Source organism: Chenopodium quinoa, unplaced genomic scaffold (assembly GCF_001683475.1).
Source record: "Chenopodium quinoa cultivar QQ74 unplaced genomic scaffold, ASM168347v1, whole genome shotgun sequence".
Classification (NCBI taxonomy): domain Eukaryota; kingdom Viridiplantae; phylum Streptophyta; class Magnoliopsida; order Caryophyllales; family Amaranthaceae; genus Chenopodium; species Chenopodium quinoa.
In genome coordinates this window covers 1,154,513-1,170,948 of record NW_018742204.1, presented here as the reverse complement: position 1 = coordinate 1,170,948, position 16,436 = coordinate 1,154,513, and the positions used below count along the sequence as shown (strand labels likewise).

General features: G+C 37.4%; 3 protein-coding genes across 3 annotated transcripts; 2 read left to right on the top strand and 1 right to left on the bottom strand.

The window, feature by feature from the left end:
* Window positions 1-714: 714 nt before the first annotated feature.
* Window positions 715-1,782, bottom strand: LOC110725197. The gene has a single exon (XM_021904682.1). It carries the CDS (start codon window positions 1,780-1,782, stop codon window positions 715-717), a length of 1,068 nt encoding a protein of 355 aa, XP_021760374.1.
* Window positions 1,783-3,492: 1,710 nt separating this feature from the next.
* LOC110725186 lies at window positions 3,493-8,819 on the top strand. Its single transcript, XM_021904671.1, has 4 exons — window positions 3,493-3,500; window positions 4,869-4,900; window positions 5,641-5,712; window positions 7,851-8,819. The coding sequence occupies exons 1-4, from the start codon at window positions 3,493-3,495 to the stop codon at window positions 8,798-8,800; spliced, it is 1,062 nt and encodes a 353-aa protein (XP_021760363.1). The 3' UTR covers window positions 8,801-8,819.
* An 87-nt stretch (window positions 8,820-8,906) lies between these two features.
* Window positions 8,907-13,469, top strand: LOC110699763. Its single transcript, XM_021877307.1, has 4 exons — window positions 8,907-9,265; window positions 9,341-9,452; window positions 9,536-11,864; window positions 13,244-13,469. The coding sequence occupies exons 1-3, from the start codon at window positions 9,090-9,092 to the stop codon at window positions 10,010-10,012; spliced, it is 765 nt and encodes a 254-aa protein (XP_021732999.1). The 5' UTR covers window positions 8,907-9,089; the 3' UTR covers window positions 10,013-11,864; window positions 13,244-13,469.
* Window positions 13,470-16,436: the final 2,967 nt, after the last annotated feature.

Sequence of the window (16,436 nt, the reverse complement as noted above, 5' to 3'; positions counted from 1 at the left end):
TACAGTATTTAGCAATGTCATTCCGAGCTGATGGGGTGTCACAAGATTGCTTTTTCACGTCCATTATAGTGTGAATCAACTGATCAAAATAAATTTTTTCAACGTGCATGACATCTAAGTTGTGACGAACAAGAAGATGTTTCCAATATGGAAGGTCCCATAGAGTGCTTTGCTTGAACCACCCTTTTTTTGCATTCTTGACACGTTTTAGTGCCTCGGGGCCATCTGTTGCTTTCGGGAGGTTTTTCACACATTCCCAAAGTTCCTCTCCTGACATGATGTGAGGTGGTGAACCTTTTTTGACTTTGTTTTTACAAAATGCATTTTTACTATTTTGAAAAGGATGATCTGTCGAAAGGAATTAACGATGGCAGTCAAACCAAGAAACCTTACCACAGTTTTCGAGCCAAAATGCTTTGCTTTTCTCCATGCAATATGGATAAGCCTTCTTACCGGCTGTGGTCCAACCAGATAACATACCATAAGCCGGGAAGTCACTATTGGTCCATAAGATGGCTGCTCGAAGATTGAAATTTTGTTTTCTCGAAATATCGTAAGTATTTGCCCCAACTTCCCACAACTGTTTCAACTCGTGTATGAGCGGCTGCATGTAAACATCCAAGTTGCCCTTAGGGTTTTTAGGACCAGGAACGAGTAACGAAAGAAACATGAACTGTCTTTTCATACACATTGACGGAGGCAAGTTATAAGGGGTCAAAATGACAGGCCAACATGAATACTGTCCCCAAACTGACCATGTGGAGCAAATCCATCCGTACATAGGCCAAGTCGAACATTACGAGGTTCAGAGGCAAACTCAGGAAAGCAACTATCTAGGTGTTTCCACGCTTCACTATCGCTAGGGTGTGCCATTGTGCCTTGAACTCGAGGATGTTTAGCATGCCATGTCATTTCCTCAGAAATGTTTTTAGTTGCAAAAAGCCTTTGCAACCTAGGTGTGATAGGGAAATAAAACAGAACATTCAAAGGCACTAAGCTACCTTTAGAAGTCTTCTTGTATCGGTCGCTGCCACACACCCTACATGTAGATAATTGAGCATCATCTTTCCAAAACAACATACATCCTTTCGGGCATGCATGAATATTTTCATGGGGCAGCTCTAACCCCTTAACAATTTTCTTGACCTCATAGAATGTCTCGACCATGTGGTTGTTGTTAGGAATCGCTTCATTAAACAAAGAAGCAAATCCATCAACACATCTGTGCGGCAAATTATACTCACACTTCAGGCTAGTGATTCTAGAAGCCATCTCTAACACAGACAATGAACTCCCTTCGTACAACGGTTGTTCAGAAGCCCTTAACAAATCAAAAAATGGCTTGGCTTGTGCATTAGGCTCCTCCTCTAATGAAACAAGTGGCTCTTCGGAATGGCCTTGATCTTGAGACTGACCAAAGGCATCCAAAACCATTTCACGATATTCATTTGACTCCCTTCTACGAGTTCCTGGAAACCCTTCCCCATGACACGTCCACTCGTAGTAATTAGGTAAAAAACCGCTGCGATACAAATGAAGTTTGACCGTATCTGGATCCCAGAGACGTTTGTTTTTGCATTTAAAACATGGACACCTAACTTCATTCGGGTTGCTACTCTTGGGATGATCTTCCACATATTTAAGGAATTCATCTACCCCCTTCAAGAACTCAGGATTAATAGAATTCCCAACCTTCCTTTTGTACATCCAGCTACGTTCTTTTCGTTTCATGATTACAAGTTCTACAGAACTAACACATATGCCATTAATCACATTAGTCATAAAGCACAATATATATTCATTATAGATCAAACTGTTATGGAAATGCAAATGAGAAGAGAAATGATTTCCAAGGGTCCTTATCACTCCAACCTAACCCATCCTTGTACGTTCAATCTCACTAGTGAATGTATGCCAGAATTTCAATTCTATGGAAAATCCGGCAGCATCTCCCTACAGTTCCCCGAGTACACAATATAGGCGATTAGAAACACCTATATATGTACCTAGAGAACATTGTAGAGAAATGACAAGCAAGGATCTTCCTTAGAATTAAAACAAAGGAATATTCCGTCGGAATTTACGACGGAATTTATTTCCGTCGCAAACTTTACGACGGATACAGCCTCGTAACTCAACTTTTCCATCGCTAAATTGCGACGAAACAAATTCCGTCGTAAAATGTGAACTTTGCGACGGAAAAAGGGGTTCGTCGCAACAAATCCGTCGCTATTTAGCCTATTTCTAGTAGTGCAAGGGGCTCATTAGCACTAAGGGACATCAGGCAAATCATCGCCCATCACAAAGGCTCATTAGCCCAAAGGGGCACCTAACATATATCGCCCCCCTAAGGGGCTCGGCCGCCCCAAAGGGCGTCAAGCATAACAATAAATACAAGTATACATAAGTTTTCCATATTAAATTGTTTATTCATTGATGTTGCTTCAAATACATAAGTCTACATGTTTCTTCACAGACACTTGTGACCTAGGACGCTCTTAGAAAGCGTCAATTATATCATCGCCCATCCTAGGGGCTCATTATGGAGTGATTCGAGCACGTACTGTTCCAAGACATGACTAAAAATGAGACCGTATTCAGAAAAATGGCATTTTAACCATGCAAGAGGAACCCCAAGTGGTGTAAGACACATCATCGCCCATCCAAGGGGCTCATTAGCCCTAAGGGGTCTTAGACACAACATTGCCCATCCATGGGGGTCATTAGCCCTAAGGGGTGTCATACACATCATCGTTCATCCAAGGGGCCCATTAGCCCTAAGGGGCGTCAAGCACATCATCGCCTATCCAAGGGTCTCATTAGTCTGAAAGTGCACTAAACATATATCGCCCCCCCCCAAGGGGCTCGGCCGGCCCAAATTGCGTTAAACATAAAAATAAATAAAAGTATACATAAATTAGCCATAACAATTTGTTTCTTCATTGATGTTGCATCAAATACAAATGCCTACATGTTTTTCACAGACACTTATCACCTTGGAGGCTCTTATAAAGCACCAATTATATCAGCGCCCATCCTAGGGGCTCATTGTATGGTGATCCGTGCACGTACCGTTCCAAGACAAGCTTAAAAATGAGACCGTAATCTGAAAAATGGCATTTTCACCATGCTAGAGGCCATTTTTCGTAATTTCGGTGGGACGAATGCATTAAAGTTTTCCATGATCGCCTATCTAGAATGGGCTCATTAACCCTAAGGGGTGTTAGACACATCATCGCCCATTCAAGGGGCTCATTAGCCCTAAGGGGTGTTAGTCACATAATCGCCCATCCAAGGGGCTTATTAGCCCTAAGGGGCGTGAGACACTTCATCGCCCATCCAAGGGGCTCATTAGCCCTAAGGGGCGTGAGACACATCATCGCCCATCCAAGGGGCTCATTATCCCTAAGGGGCATCAGGCTTATCATCGCCCATCCTAGGGGCTTATTATGTGGTGGTCCGAGCACGTACCGTTCCTAGACATGCTTAAAAATGAGACCGTAATTAGAAAAATGGCATTTTCACCATGCTAGAGGCCTTTTTTCGCAATTTCTGTGGGCCGAATGCACCAAAGATTTCCATGATCGCCTACCTAGAAGGGGCTCATTAACCCTAAGGGATGTAAGATACATCATCGCCCTTCCAAGGGGCTCATTAGCCAGAAGGGGAGGCAGACACATCATCGCCCATCCAAGGGGCTCATTAGCCCTAAGGGGCGTCAGGCACATCATTGCCCATCCAAGGGCTCATTAGCCAAAAGGAACACAAAAAATATATCCCCCCCCCTCAAGGGGATCGGCCGCCCAAAAAGGTGTTAAACATATCAATAAATACAAGTCTACAAAAGTAAGCCATAACAATTTTTTTCTTTATTCATGTTGTTTCAAATACATAAGTTTACATGTTTCTTCATAGACACTTGTCACCTGGAGGCTCTTAGAAAGCGTCAATTATATCATCGACCATCTTAGGGGCTCATGAAAGGGTGATCTTGCACTTACCGTTCCAAGACAAGCTTAAAAATAAGACCGTAATCTGAAAAATGCATTAAAGTTTTCTATGATTGTCTATCTAGAAGGGGTTCATTAAAACTAAGAGGTGTAGGACACATCATCGCCCATCCAAGGGGCTCATTAGCCATAAGGAGTGTCAGTCACATCATCGCCCATCCAAGGGGCTCATTAGCCTTGAGGGGCATCAGATACATCATCGCCCATCAAAGGGGCTCATTAGCCCAAAGGGGCGTTCGACATATCATCGAGCATCCAAGGGGCTCATTAGCCAGATAGGACACCAAACATATATCGCCCCCTCAAAGGGGCTCGGCCGCCCCAAAGGGGCTCGGCCGCCCCAAAGGGCGTCAAACATATCAAAAAATATAAGTATACATAAGTTACCCATAACAATTTGTTTCTTCATTGATGTTGCCTTAAATACATAAGTCTACATGTTTCTTAACACTACTACAAAACACGCATATTTTAGACGCTTTTGCTTCGACACTTTGGATGTGGCGTCAGCGCACAGTTTTCAGTTTCGCTTTTTCTCGACGCTTTTTGGTGTCGAAGGTTTTTTTCGACACATAAAAGCGTTGAGAAAATCACGAGTCTAACACGTGACTCCCTCACACCCTACTGCCCGCAATTTTAAAATTTTGTGAAAAAAAGCGGGTTAGTTGTATCACTCCCAATTATTTACTCAAAAAAAAAAAAGAAAAAAAAAAAGGAAATACCCAATTAAACCACCAACTTTTGAAATACGACTGATAAACATTGCTATCTACTTCACTCGATCTGCGTCTCTGCTCATAATCAAAGCTACAACATTCATCTTTTTTATGTTAAATTCTGGGTTTCTTGCTAATATAGGGGATTTTTCTTTTCACTAGGAGAAATTTCAGGTAATTATTCACAATTTGCTTCACAATTTTTGGTACCCTAATTTTTCACAATTCGTTAATTTTTGTTAAACTTAGAAATAATTCTTTGCATGTGTTCGATTTACAATTGGAGTAGAACAAGAATCGATCTTATTGCAAGGTAATTTTTTGCCCTTAATTAGATAATTTAAATTCTTTTTTTGTTCTTTTCTTCGTGAATTTTGTTTTCAAATTTCAGATTTCCTTGTTGTTGTTGTATTTTTTTTTAAAAAAAGTTTTTTTTATGGGTTTTTGTGATAAATTTGATGGCGTTTTGTAGGGTTTTAGTTTGGGATTTTTCGACTATGAATATTATAGGCTTTGATTTTTTGGGTTTTTGATATGAATTTTATAGGCTTTGAATTTTATGGGTTTTTGATATGAATTTTATAGGCTTTGAATTTTATGGGTTTTTGGTATGAATTTTATGGGTTTTTGATATAAATTTTCTTGTTTTTCTATGGTGATTTGGTGGCTGATGATTACATTCTGTCTTTACATGCTCTGCTCTTAGAAGCAATACTCATTCCCTTATAAATCATTAGACAACAACCCCAATACTCACGGCCTGCTGCTGATGAATCAAGTCTTATTGTTGAGCCTAGAACTCTTGTTATGTATGAAGATTATATGCTCTTATATATAGATTAGATGGATGCTGCCTGTTTTTTGCTTAATTCTGTCACTCTGGTAATCATTGCTCAAATTGCTGATTGATGCAGGGATCTTTCATTCAATAAACTATCTGGCAGCTTGCCTCAGAGTTCTGAATCTCTTTCAAGCCTTTCTACGCTGTAAGAAATAATTGCTTATACCTTTGTGCCTAATTTTCATTGCATCAAACATCGATATATTCATAATCTTGTCTGATTTTGTTATGATTGAGTAATTGATAGTGAAAATGCAATTGTACATCATCGTGAAAGTCTCAATTTTATACATTTTAAAATTGGTCTATATATGCAGTCCTAGTAGACTCCTAGTGTTGTCTAGCAAAGATAGATTACCAAAATGGATGTGTGTGAGTTAGTTGTATTGAATAGCCTCATGCTTCGACTTACCTTTTTTTGTTCACTATCTACGACACTACATGTAAGGCCGTGGACAATTGTATTAAGTAATTTCAGAATTGTTGCATTTTGTCTTCCTATGTTTTCTTACTCATTCCCTTGCCCAATACTCACGACCTGCTGCTGTATTAGTGCCTTGGTGCCTGGTTTCTTCTTCTATCTGCCATACGTGAGGACCACAAGTGGTTGGATCATTACAGAATATATTGTTTGAACTAAAACAAATCAATTGTGTAATTGAATATCATCATATAAAATTAAAATCTATGTATATCAATGGTTTAATGTTGTATATTCTATTAAAGCTGGTGATTATGAATATAATGGTGATAAACAGGGACTTTCGTGTCATAAAAGCTCATATTTTAGTGAATCAGAGAACCTGAAATTGAAATCTTTAATGTATCACAATCCTAATGAAGGAAGTCATGTGCTAGCATGACCCAGCAAGAGACGGACATGGAAATAGGATCATTCTAGGATAGAAACTCACTCTGGACTCTATTTGTATAACTTTTTATTTGTTGTTGCATGTTTTTTTTTCTAATTTTCTTCTTTCCTTATTATATATTGGTTTAAGGATCCTTGTAACATGATTTTTTTTAATGTCATTATTTTTAATTAGCAATTAATTATATACTTCTTTGTAGAAATGGATACTAGTTGGATTGATTTACCAAGAGGTGATCCTGGTTATTTTAAAGGTTGCATGAACTTCTTGAAACTTGCTAAAGAGACTCTTATACCAAATACATGGGAAACTAAATGCCCATGTAATAAGTGCAAGTTAAATAAAACGAATTCTGTAGAAGAAGTTGGAGGCCATATTTTATTTTATGGTTTTTATAAAAACTATAGAAATTGGATATTTCGTTGTAAAGATGAAGGGAGTAAGACCTATGATCTAAGTTGGAGGCCATATTTTATTTTATGGTTTTTATAAAAACTATAGAAATTAGATATTTCGTTGTAAAGATGAAGGGAGTAAACGAATTCTGTACCGCACTACTTTTTCGAAACTTTCATTTCTATTGGATTTGTTTCACCTAAAGTGTATGTTCCATTGGTCTGCAGAGTCATTTAATAAATTACTTGAACTTCTAATTGACGCATTTCCCATTATTCAGGAGTTTCCATCGTCTATTATGAAGGCATGAAGATAATAAATGATTTAGGGTTAGGATATGAGAAAATCCATGCATGTCCAAATGATTGCATGTTATATTGGGGCCAATTCGCAAATAAAAGTGAGTGTCATATGTGCAAGACATCAAGGTGGAAAAATGTGAAAGGAAAGGAGGGTGATGTAAATGAAAAAGGAAAAGAAGCATGTAAGAAAGGCGAGGCAGCTAAAGTAATGCGGTACTTTCCCCTTATCCCTAGATTAAAGAGGCTTTACGTGTCATCTAAAACTGCAGAGGACATGAGATGGCACTTTAATTGTAAGGATGATAAGATTATATGACACCCTGCTGATGGCGAGGCCTAGAAAAAATTTGATGAAAAATATATAGAGTTTGCCGCTGATCCTCGCAGTGTTAGATTAGGCCTAGCGAGTGATGGTTTTAATCCATATCGTCTTATGAACACAAATTATAGCACATGGCCGGTGGTCCTCATTCCTTGTAATTTACCACCATGGCTTTGTATGAAACCATCATCCTTTATTCTTTCTATAATTATTCCTGGTAAATTTGGTCCCGGTATGGATATTGATGTGTGCTTGCAACCACTAATCCATGAATTGAAATTATTGTGGGAAGGTGTTGATGCTTTTGATTCTTATAGTGGAAGCAACTTCAAACTGTGAGCAACCCTACACTCTACTATTAATGACTTTTCGGCTTATGTTATGTTGTCAGGTTGGAGTACGAAAGGCTACAAAGCTTGTCCTTCTTGCACTCATTCTGCTCATTCAGATAGATTTGGTGGCAAAGTTATCTACACTGGGTATCGAAAATGGTTGCCTATTGATCACCCATATTGTTCACAAGCTAATTTGTTTGATGGGAAAGAAGAATATGGTATTGCTTCGATTCGTACCAGCGGGACCGAAGTTTTGAAGCAACAAGAAGGGGTAAAGTATGTATATAGGAAGACAAAAAAAGTTCTTAAAAAAAGAGGGAAAAAAGCTACCAATGAACTTGATGATGATTGCGATCCCAATGGTGATCTTATTCTTTGGAAAAAGAAAAGTACATTTTTTGAATTAGAGTATTGGGAGCATAATCCTCTTAGACATAATTTAGTTGTTATGCACATTGAAAAAAATGTGTCTGATATTTTATTAGGAACTCTTTTAGATATGGATAATAGTAGGGATGATGAGAGTAGCAGAGAAGCCCTAAAGAATTTGAATATAAAACCTCATCTATGTCAAGGTTACATCCCGCCGGCTGCATACACCATGTCTAACGAGGAGAAAGAACGATTTTTGAAAGTCTTGAAAAAGATGAAAGTTCCTGATGGATATGGATCTAATTTACAAAGATGTGTGAATCTAAAGCAACGGAAACTTATTAATATGAAAAGTCACGACCATCATATTCTCATGCAAGATATCCTCCCGGTTGCTTTAAGGGCGTCGAATGCCACAAGAGTTATTGACTTGCTTGAGGAGTTGTCTGACTTTTTTAAAAAGATATGTTCAACTGCTATAGATACAAGAGAATTAGATACCATTCAATCAAAGCTCGTGTTGACTCTTTGCAAGTTTGTAAAAAGAATTTTTACCAACATTTTTTACAATCATGGTTCATCTACTAATTCATTTAGTAGAATAGGTCAGACTAGGCGGACCGGTTCATTATAGATGGATGTATCCTATTGAAAGGTACTTATTATTATTATTACTATTATTACTATTATTATTATTATTATTATTATTATTATTCTTTTTATTTATATTATTTATTTTTATATAATAATTTTTCCTATTCTTTCACATTCACATACAAAATCGTTACTATAATTCAAGGTACTTGGCCTTTTTGAAATCTCATGTAAGCAATAAAGCGCAACAGGAAGGATCTATAGCGGAAGGTTACCTTTTGTGGGAGACAATTGCATTTTGTTCGAGATATTTAGAAAGTGTTGAGACTATGTTCAATAGACTTAGAAGGAATGAGGATGGTGTATCATACACTGACAACTATTTGTATAACTCTGGTGGTCGTGTTGTTGGAAAAAAAGAAAATGTCCGTTTGGATGACAGAAGTTTAAAGCAAGCTCATCGCTATGTTTTACTTCATTTTGATGAACTAACCCCGGTGCTTAAGTAAGTAGCATTATGTGTTTAGTTAAAGCATCCAATATATACTTGTTACTAACATAAAATTTACAATCTCGATAGTGAGTTCCTAAAACTAAAGAGGCAAGATAATGACGTTGGAGGAAGTCAAGCTGATGAATCTATTGAAAATCAGTGGATAATTGATGAATTTGCAGATTGGTTGCAAAGCCAGGTCATATGCTTTTACATTTAGGGTCTTTTTATTTTCATATTATACAACTTTCTAATTCTAACATTATTATTCTCGAATTATAGGTCCATAATTTAGATGATAGCACGGTAGATGGAAAGTTAAGAAAAGCCTTAGTCGGTGGCTTGAGTAACCGCGGGAAAAGGATGAAAAGTGTTATTATCAATGGTTACAAATTTGATATTGTGGATCGTGAGCGATTTCGAGTAACTCAGAATTCAGGAATCATGGTGGAAGCAGAGGGTCACGAATATTATGGAAAACTCAAAGAAATTTTGGAATTAGATTATTATGGTTCTTATAAGGTTTTATTGTTCCGTTGTGACTGGGTCGATATTCGTAGGGGTATCAAAACAAATCCGAATGGAAGTGTTCGTATCAATTTCTCAAAGTTGATGCACACTGGTCGATTTTTGCGTGATGATCCATTTGTTTTCTCATCTCAAGCAAAACAAGTTTTTTATATTGAGGATGAGATACAAAAAGGGTGGTGTCATGTTGTGAAAACTAAGCCTAGGGACTTGCTTGATATACCTGAATAATTTGTTACAACTTTTATAATTTATTATAGATTTGAGTTCATAAATTTGGATGGGTGTGTATTTTTATATTTCATTTAGTTATTCTAATTCATCAAAGTTTGTATTTTGTCAACTTAATTTTTGTTTCTGTTAATTAAATTCTATAACTGAAATTAGAACTGAAATTCAAATTTGAATTCAGTTCTGGATTTCAGTTTTGATTTCAGCTCTGAACATCAGAAATGAATTCTAGAACTGAAATCAGAACTGAAATTCAAATCTGAATTTAGTTCTGGATTTCAGTTTTGATTTCAGCTCTGAACATCATAAATGAATTCTAGAACTGAAATCAGAACTGAAATTCAAATCTGAATTCAGTTTTGGAATTCAATTTTGAATTCAGCCCTGAACATCAGAACTGAATTGCAGCTTGTGTGTGTGTATTTGCAAAATTCATTGGCTACAGTGTTGGGTTATTTTGTAGATTTTTTCTAAATTTTTTTTTTATCTGCTTCTCTGTTAGAACATATTGCCCACTTAATGTATCATTTCATGTGAAGTTTCAATAACATTTATTTTTCTAACAAAGGATGATGACTATAAAATGTGTGGGCAAACTTTGTTAATCTTTCTTGATGTGTTTACCTGTCTTCATGCATTTTATATATACTTGCTGGTGCTTATATTAAACATATGGATTATGGTGTGTTCTAGAAGCCTAGAAGTGCTAGAAAACTTGATTGCAGTGACTAGTTGGAACCTTTGGCTGAAGATGATTGCTTCTTTTGTGCTTTCTGGATTCCTAAGAATAAGTGTTGTTGTTCTTGTTTCTTAAAGAGGCTTTTATGCATTTAACTCACTGTTGGGCTTCTTAACTGTGCTTACTATATTCAATACTTGTTTCTTATTTCAACTCTACTATGTTGCTAATTTATTTTTCTTATTTCATGGTTTCTTAATTTGGTTTTGAATCTTCTGATGATTAATCTTATTGTCACTCTTATGATAATTTTTTATTTATGTTCTTTTTAATAACTTATTTTGCGAATTTATCAGGTAAAGTATGATGTACCGAAGCAAGAGAGCAAGGGACATACTTGCTGCCACAGCCAAGTCACATGATCTAGTATCATCACAGTCACCAATTATCTCTAATGCACATACTTCTTCTGCTGCTAAAGCTTCACAACCCACCAAAAAACAAGCTAGAAAGTCACCACAAACTGAGGTTCTTAGGGATGACAAATGGGGACCTTTTTCTCCACCCATTTCCACTACAAAATGTGACCACCCACCAACTAATAATTTAGGATCCATTTGGAAAACCCCTCCTGGTTCAACATTAAATTCAGTTAAGGAAGCAGTTACGCAAGGTCAGCAAAAAAAAATACCCACCAGAAGTTTCATCTTTAGTCCCACCTAATATCCCACCTAATATTCCACATTCAATTGCACCAGACTCATTGAACTCCCCTTCTACTTCTCACAAACCTCCTGAGCGCCCAAAACCTGCTACACGAGGAATTCGAAATCGTGAAACAGGTGCTGTGAAAACTTCAGCTACGGACTAGGGGTTAAAAAGGGGGACATTTTCGGAGTACGTGGTGTGTTAAGGAAGGAAGGCTATGGAAAATTTCAAAAGAGGACTATTATGATGGATAGTGTTAAAGAAGAAGTGAATGCTTTGCACAAAAAAAATGATACACTATCTCAAGAAAATGAAAAGCTGAAAGACGAGGTCGGACACAACAATCTTCTTCTTAAAGCGCTTGTTGGACAATTTTCTCAAATTGTAGGTGCAATTCGTCAAGGGAATGCATCTCCGGGTCTTCTAAACAAAGCATCTAAATTCTTAGGAAAGGCAAAACATCAGGTAACAAAGTCATATTTCTCTTTATAACTGAAATCAGAGCTGAAATCCGGAACTGAATTCAGATCTGAATTTCAGAACTGAATATCAGATTTGACTCAGAGCTGAAATCTAGAACTGAATTCAGGTTTGAAGTTCAGAACTGGAAATCAGACTTGAAATCCCAACTTCAATCCTAAAATGCTTGTGTGTGTGTGTGTGTGTGTGTGTGTATGTGTGAAAGTCAGAGCTTGTGTGAGTGCTTGCTTGCTTGTGGTGTGTGTGTGTGTGTGTGTGTGTGTGTGTGTGCCATGCTCCCCTGCTACTGCTTGTCCTGCTCCCCTGCTGCTTTTATACTGCTTGTCTGCCCTGCCCCCCTGCCTAAGCTTTGGATAAAGTTACAACCTAAATAAGCTGCTTGTGCTGAGGCAAGGATAGAAGCAAATAGTTTAGAAAACAAAGACTAGATGTGTATTGGAGAACATTTGAAGTCCATGACAGCTTGACAAAGGAAAAGAAATATGCAATTTTTGGTTTCACTTTAAATTAGTTTAGTGAGTTAGCTCACCCAAGATAAACAATGGTGACTAGAAAAGAATTAAGCACCAGTAGTAGAAGCATAAAAACCATGAATAACTTTGTATTTTCTATAATATAATGTAAGAATTACCTGCTGGCTGAGAATGCGAGGAACTCTAACTCTCTTGGATCCATCAGCCATCCGTTTGCTTTGTAAATGGCTTTCTGATGGAGCATTTTCAATCTGCAAGGATTTCAGCATGGATGTCAGCTCCATAACTAAATAAGTTTATGCAAACCTAGCACCTAGGATTGACAAGCAACATAAAATGGTCTCAACTTCATACAATTACTTCCACTAAAGCTCCATACTAATGCTACCAGGGCACTGACCATGCAGCTTAAACTTAAGGTAGAAATAACAGTGAGACAGTAGACAGGCATAGTCAGCTTAAACCTCTCTGAACAAAGCAAGAATTAACATCAGAAACCTTAAACTTATATGGATAGCAAAGTAGTATTGAGTATATGGGGCTATTCTGCTTGTTTTCGTGTATTGTCTTTGTAAATTAGATCCATTGTTTCTTTAACAATATGTGTTGACAATTACTGTTTTGTATACTGCTGGATGTAACTGAAGGTACTGCTTATAGAATTCCGTGCCAGCTTTTTTATTACTTGATCCATGATTCGTTCAGTTAAGCTTTGGATTTGTCCGCAATATTGATCTAGTCAAGAACTCTTGATGAAAGACCTTTTGGCTTTTTTAGTTATTTATATTTTTATGTTTAACTCACAATTCTATGTTTAAATACAACATGTTGAATCTTGAGCCTATATTGTGTAATGTACTAATTTATACTTTGTATTTTTTTTTTTTGAAGATTGGAAAAGGCAATGTAGGTGCAACAAAAGAATAGGCCGGGACACTTGAGCATCAACAAGCGACTATATCGATTAATGTGGCCATCATCTATCTATTTTGGTTTTTAGTCTTATATTAGTGATGTATTTATTTAGAGACAAGCTACATACTATAATATGCGACTTTTTTTTTTAATGATTGTACTGTGTTGATGTTTTCTTTTATAAATTTGGTAATTAACTACGTACTCTTATTATTGTTGATTAATTATTGTTTTTTTTAATCTAGTTATATAGAATATTTGTTTATTTTTATTTTAATGTTATTAATTTAATTTAATTTATGATAAATTTAAATAATTATAATGTATGTATGATGATAATAATTTAATAAAAGAAAAAAAAATCTTAAAAAAAAAAATTAGACGCTTTTTAATGTCTACATAATTGCACATTTTCAAATTTCAAAGACTTTCCCGCCATACCATAGGCTGACACGAATAAACGCAAGACAACAAAAAGCGTCGCTAAATTTGATTATGTGGACAGGAAAAAGCGTCGCTAAAAAACTACATTTGGGATAATGCGCGAAATACGTAATTTTCGACGCTTCGTATATTAGTTTGGACACTAAAAAACGTCGAGAATCTCGATGCTTTTTTGTGTCCCTGAAAAATTTTCGACTCACGGATTTTCGACGCTTTTTTGCAGCGTCGAGAAATAATTTTTCGACGCTTTTTAGCGTCGAAAAAAGGCCTAAAAAGCGTTCAGAAAACACGCTTTTTGTAGTAGTGTAAGAGAAACTTGTCACCCTGGAGGCTCTTAGAAAGCGTCAATTATATCGTCGCCCATCCAAGGGGCTCATTAGCCCTAACGGGCGTCAGGCTCATCATCGCCCATCCTAGGGGCTCATTATGGGGTGATCTGAGCACGTACCGTTCCTAGACATGCCTAAAAATGAGATCGTAATTAGAAAAATGGCATTTTTACCATGCTAGAGGCCTTTTTTCGCAATTTTAGTGGGCCGAATGCATCTAAAATTTCCATGATCCCCTAACTAGAGAGGGCTCATTAACCCTAAGGGATGTATGATACATCATCGCCGTTCCAAGGGGCTCATTAGCACTAAGAGGAGTCAGACACATCATCGCCCATCCAAGGGGATCATTAGCCGTAAGGGGCATCAGGCACATCATTGCCCATCCAAGGGACTCATTAGCCCAAAAGGGCACCAAAAATTTATCGCCCCCCCTAAGGGGCTCGGCCGCCCTAAAGGGCGTTAAATATAACAATAAATACTAGTAAACATAAGTAAGCCATAACAATTCTACATGTTTCTACACAGACACTTATCACCTTGGAGGCTCTTATAAAGTGCCAATTATATCATCGCCCATCCTAGGGGCTCATTATATGGTGATCCATTCACGTATAGTTCCAAGACAAGCTTAAAAATGAGACCGTAATCCGAAAAATGGCATTTTTACCATGCTAGAGGCCTTTTTCGCAATTTTGATGGGCCGAATGCATTAAAGTTTTCCATGATCACCTATCTATAAGGGGCTCATTAACCCTAAGGGGTGTTGACACATCATCACCCATTCAAGGGGCTCATTAGCCCTAAGGAGTGTTAGTCACATCATCGCCCATCCAAGGGGCTCATTAGCCCTAAGGGGCGTCAGATACATTATCGCCCATCCAAGGTGATCATTAGCCCTAAAGGGCGTGAGACACATCATCGCCCATTTAAGGGGCTAATTAGCCTAATGTGGCACTAAACATATCTCTCCCCCTCAAAGGGCGTTAAACATAACAATAAATACAAGTATACATAAGTTAGCCATAAAATTTGTTTCTTCATTGATGTTGCTTCAAATACATAAGTCTACACGTTTCTTCAGAGACACTTGTCACCAAGGAGGCTCGTATAAAGCGTCAATTATATCATCGTCCATGTTGGGGGCTCATTATAGGGTGATCCGAGCGCGTACCATTCCAAGACATGCCTAAAATTGAGACCGTAATTAGTAAAATGGCATTTTCACCTTGCTAGAGGCTTTTTTTCGCAATTTTGGTGGGCCGAATGTATCAAAGATTTCCATGATCGTCTATCAAGAAGGGGCTAATTAACCCTAAGAGGTGTCATACACATCATCGCCCATCCTAGGGGCACATTAACCCTAAGGGGTGTACGATACATTATCGCCCATTCAAGGGGCTCATTAGCCCTAAGGGGAGTTAGACACATCATAGCCCATCCAAAGGGCTCATTAGCCTTAAGGGGCGTGAGACACATCATAGCTCATCAAAGGGGCTCATTACCCCTAAGAGGCGCTAGGGACATCTTCACCCATCCAAGGGTCTCATTAGCCCGAAGGGGCACTGTAGGGAATATTTCAAGCATGAACCTCATTGTGATCATACACTAAAGCATGGTGGCGACAAAAGGGAAAGAAGCTAGAGCAAAAGAGTCGCCAACAAGTTTTAGGAACTTGTAAACCGTTCATAGGTGGTTACACCCTTTAACGATCCAGGAGATCGTCAACTCCAATAGGTCTGGAACCATGACTGGTAGTTCGGGGATGAAAGTACAAATCCAGCCTAAAAGAGATTGAACCTGCCCTAACAATAGGCCTCTACTTTATTCTGATCGTATTCATGTGTGCTTTATGACTAACATGCAATCAATAGGTTAACCCTAAACCTGTTTATCTATGTTGGTTGAATATTAATGCAGAAACAAAACTAGTAATGCCGATCACTTGGATTATAATCATATTAACCTAAAACAAGATTATTAATTATCTTGTTAAGTGTAATTACAAGTACCAATTCCCTTTAAACATCCATAAAAGGCATGATCAAGCAATAAATATATATCAAGAAACATAATAATAATAATAACAATAATAATAATTATAATCACAATCATAACAATATAATCATAATATTCATGTTAAAGCATAATAATAGCAAGAACCTAGGCATGATACTAACAATATTAATAACAAACCCTAGCATGTCACTAAATATCAAAGATCAAATATATAGCCCTAACATGATACTAACATGAATATTAGGATGAGAATAGAAAGCATCGCAGGAATTACAATTGTCATATTTGATATTAGAAATTATAGTTATTACCCTAAACATGATATTAGGAAGATCAAAACGCCCTAACATGACACTAGGAATCATAACAATAACCTA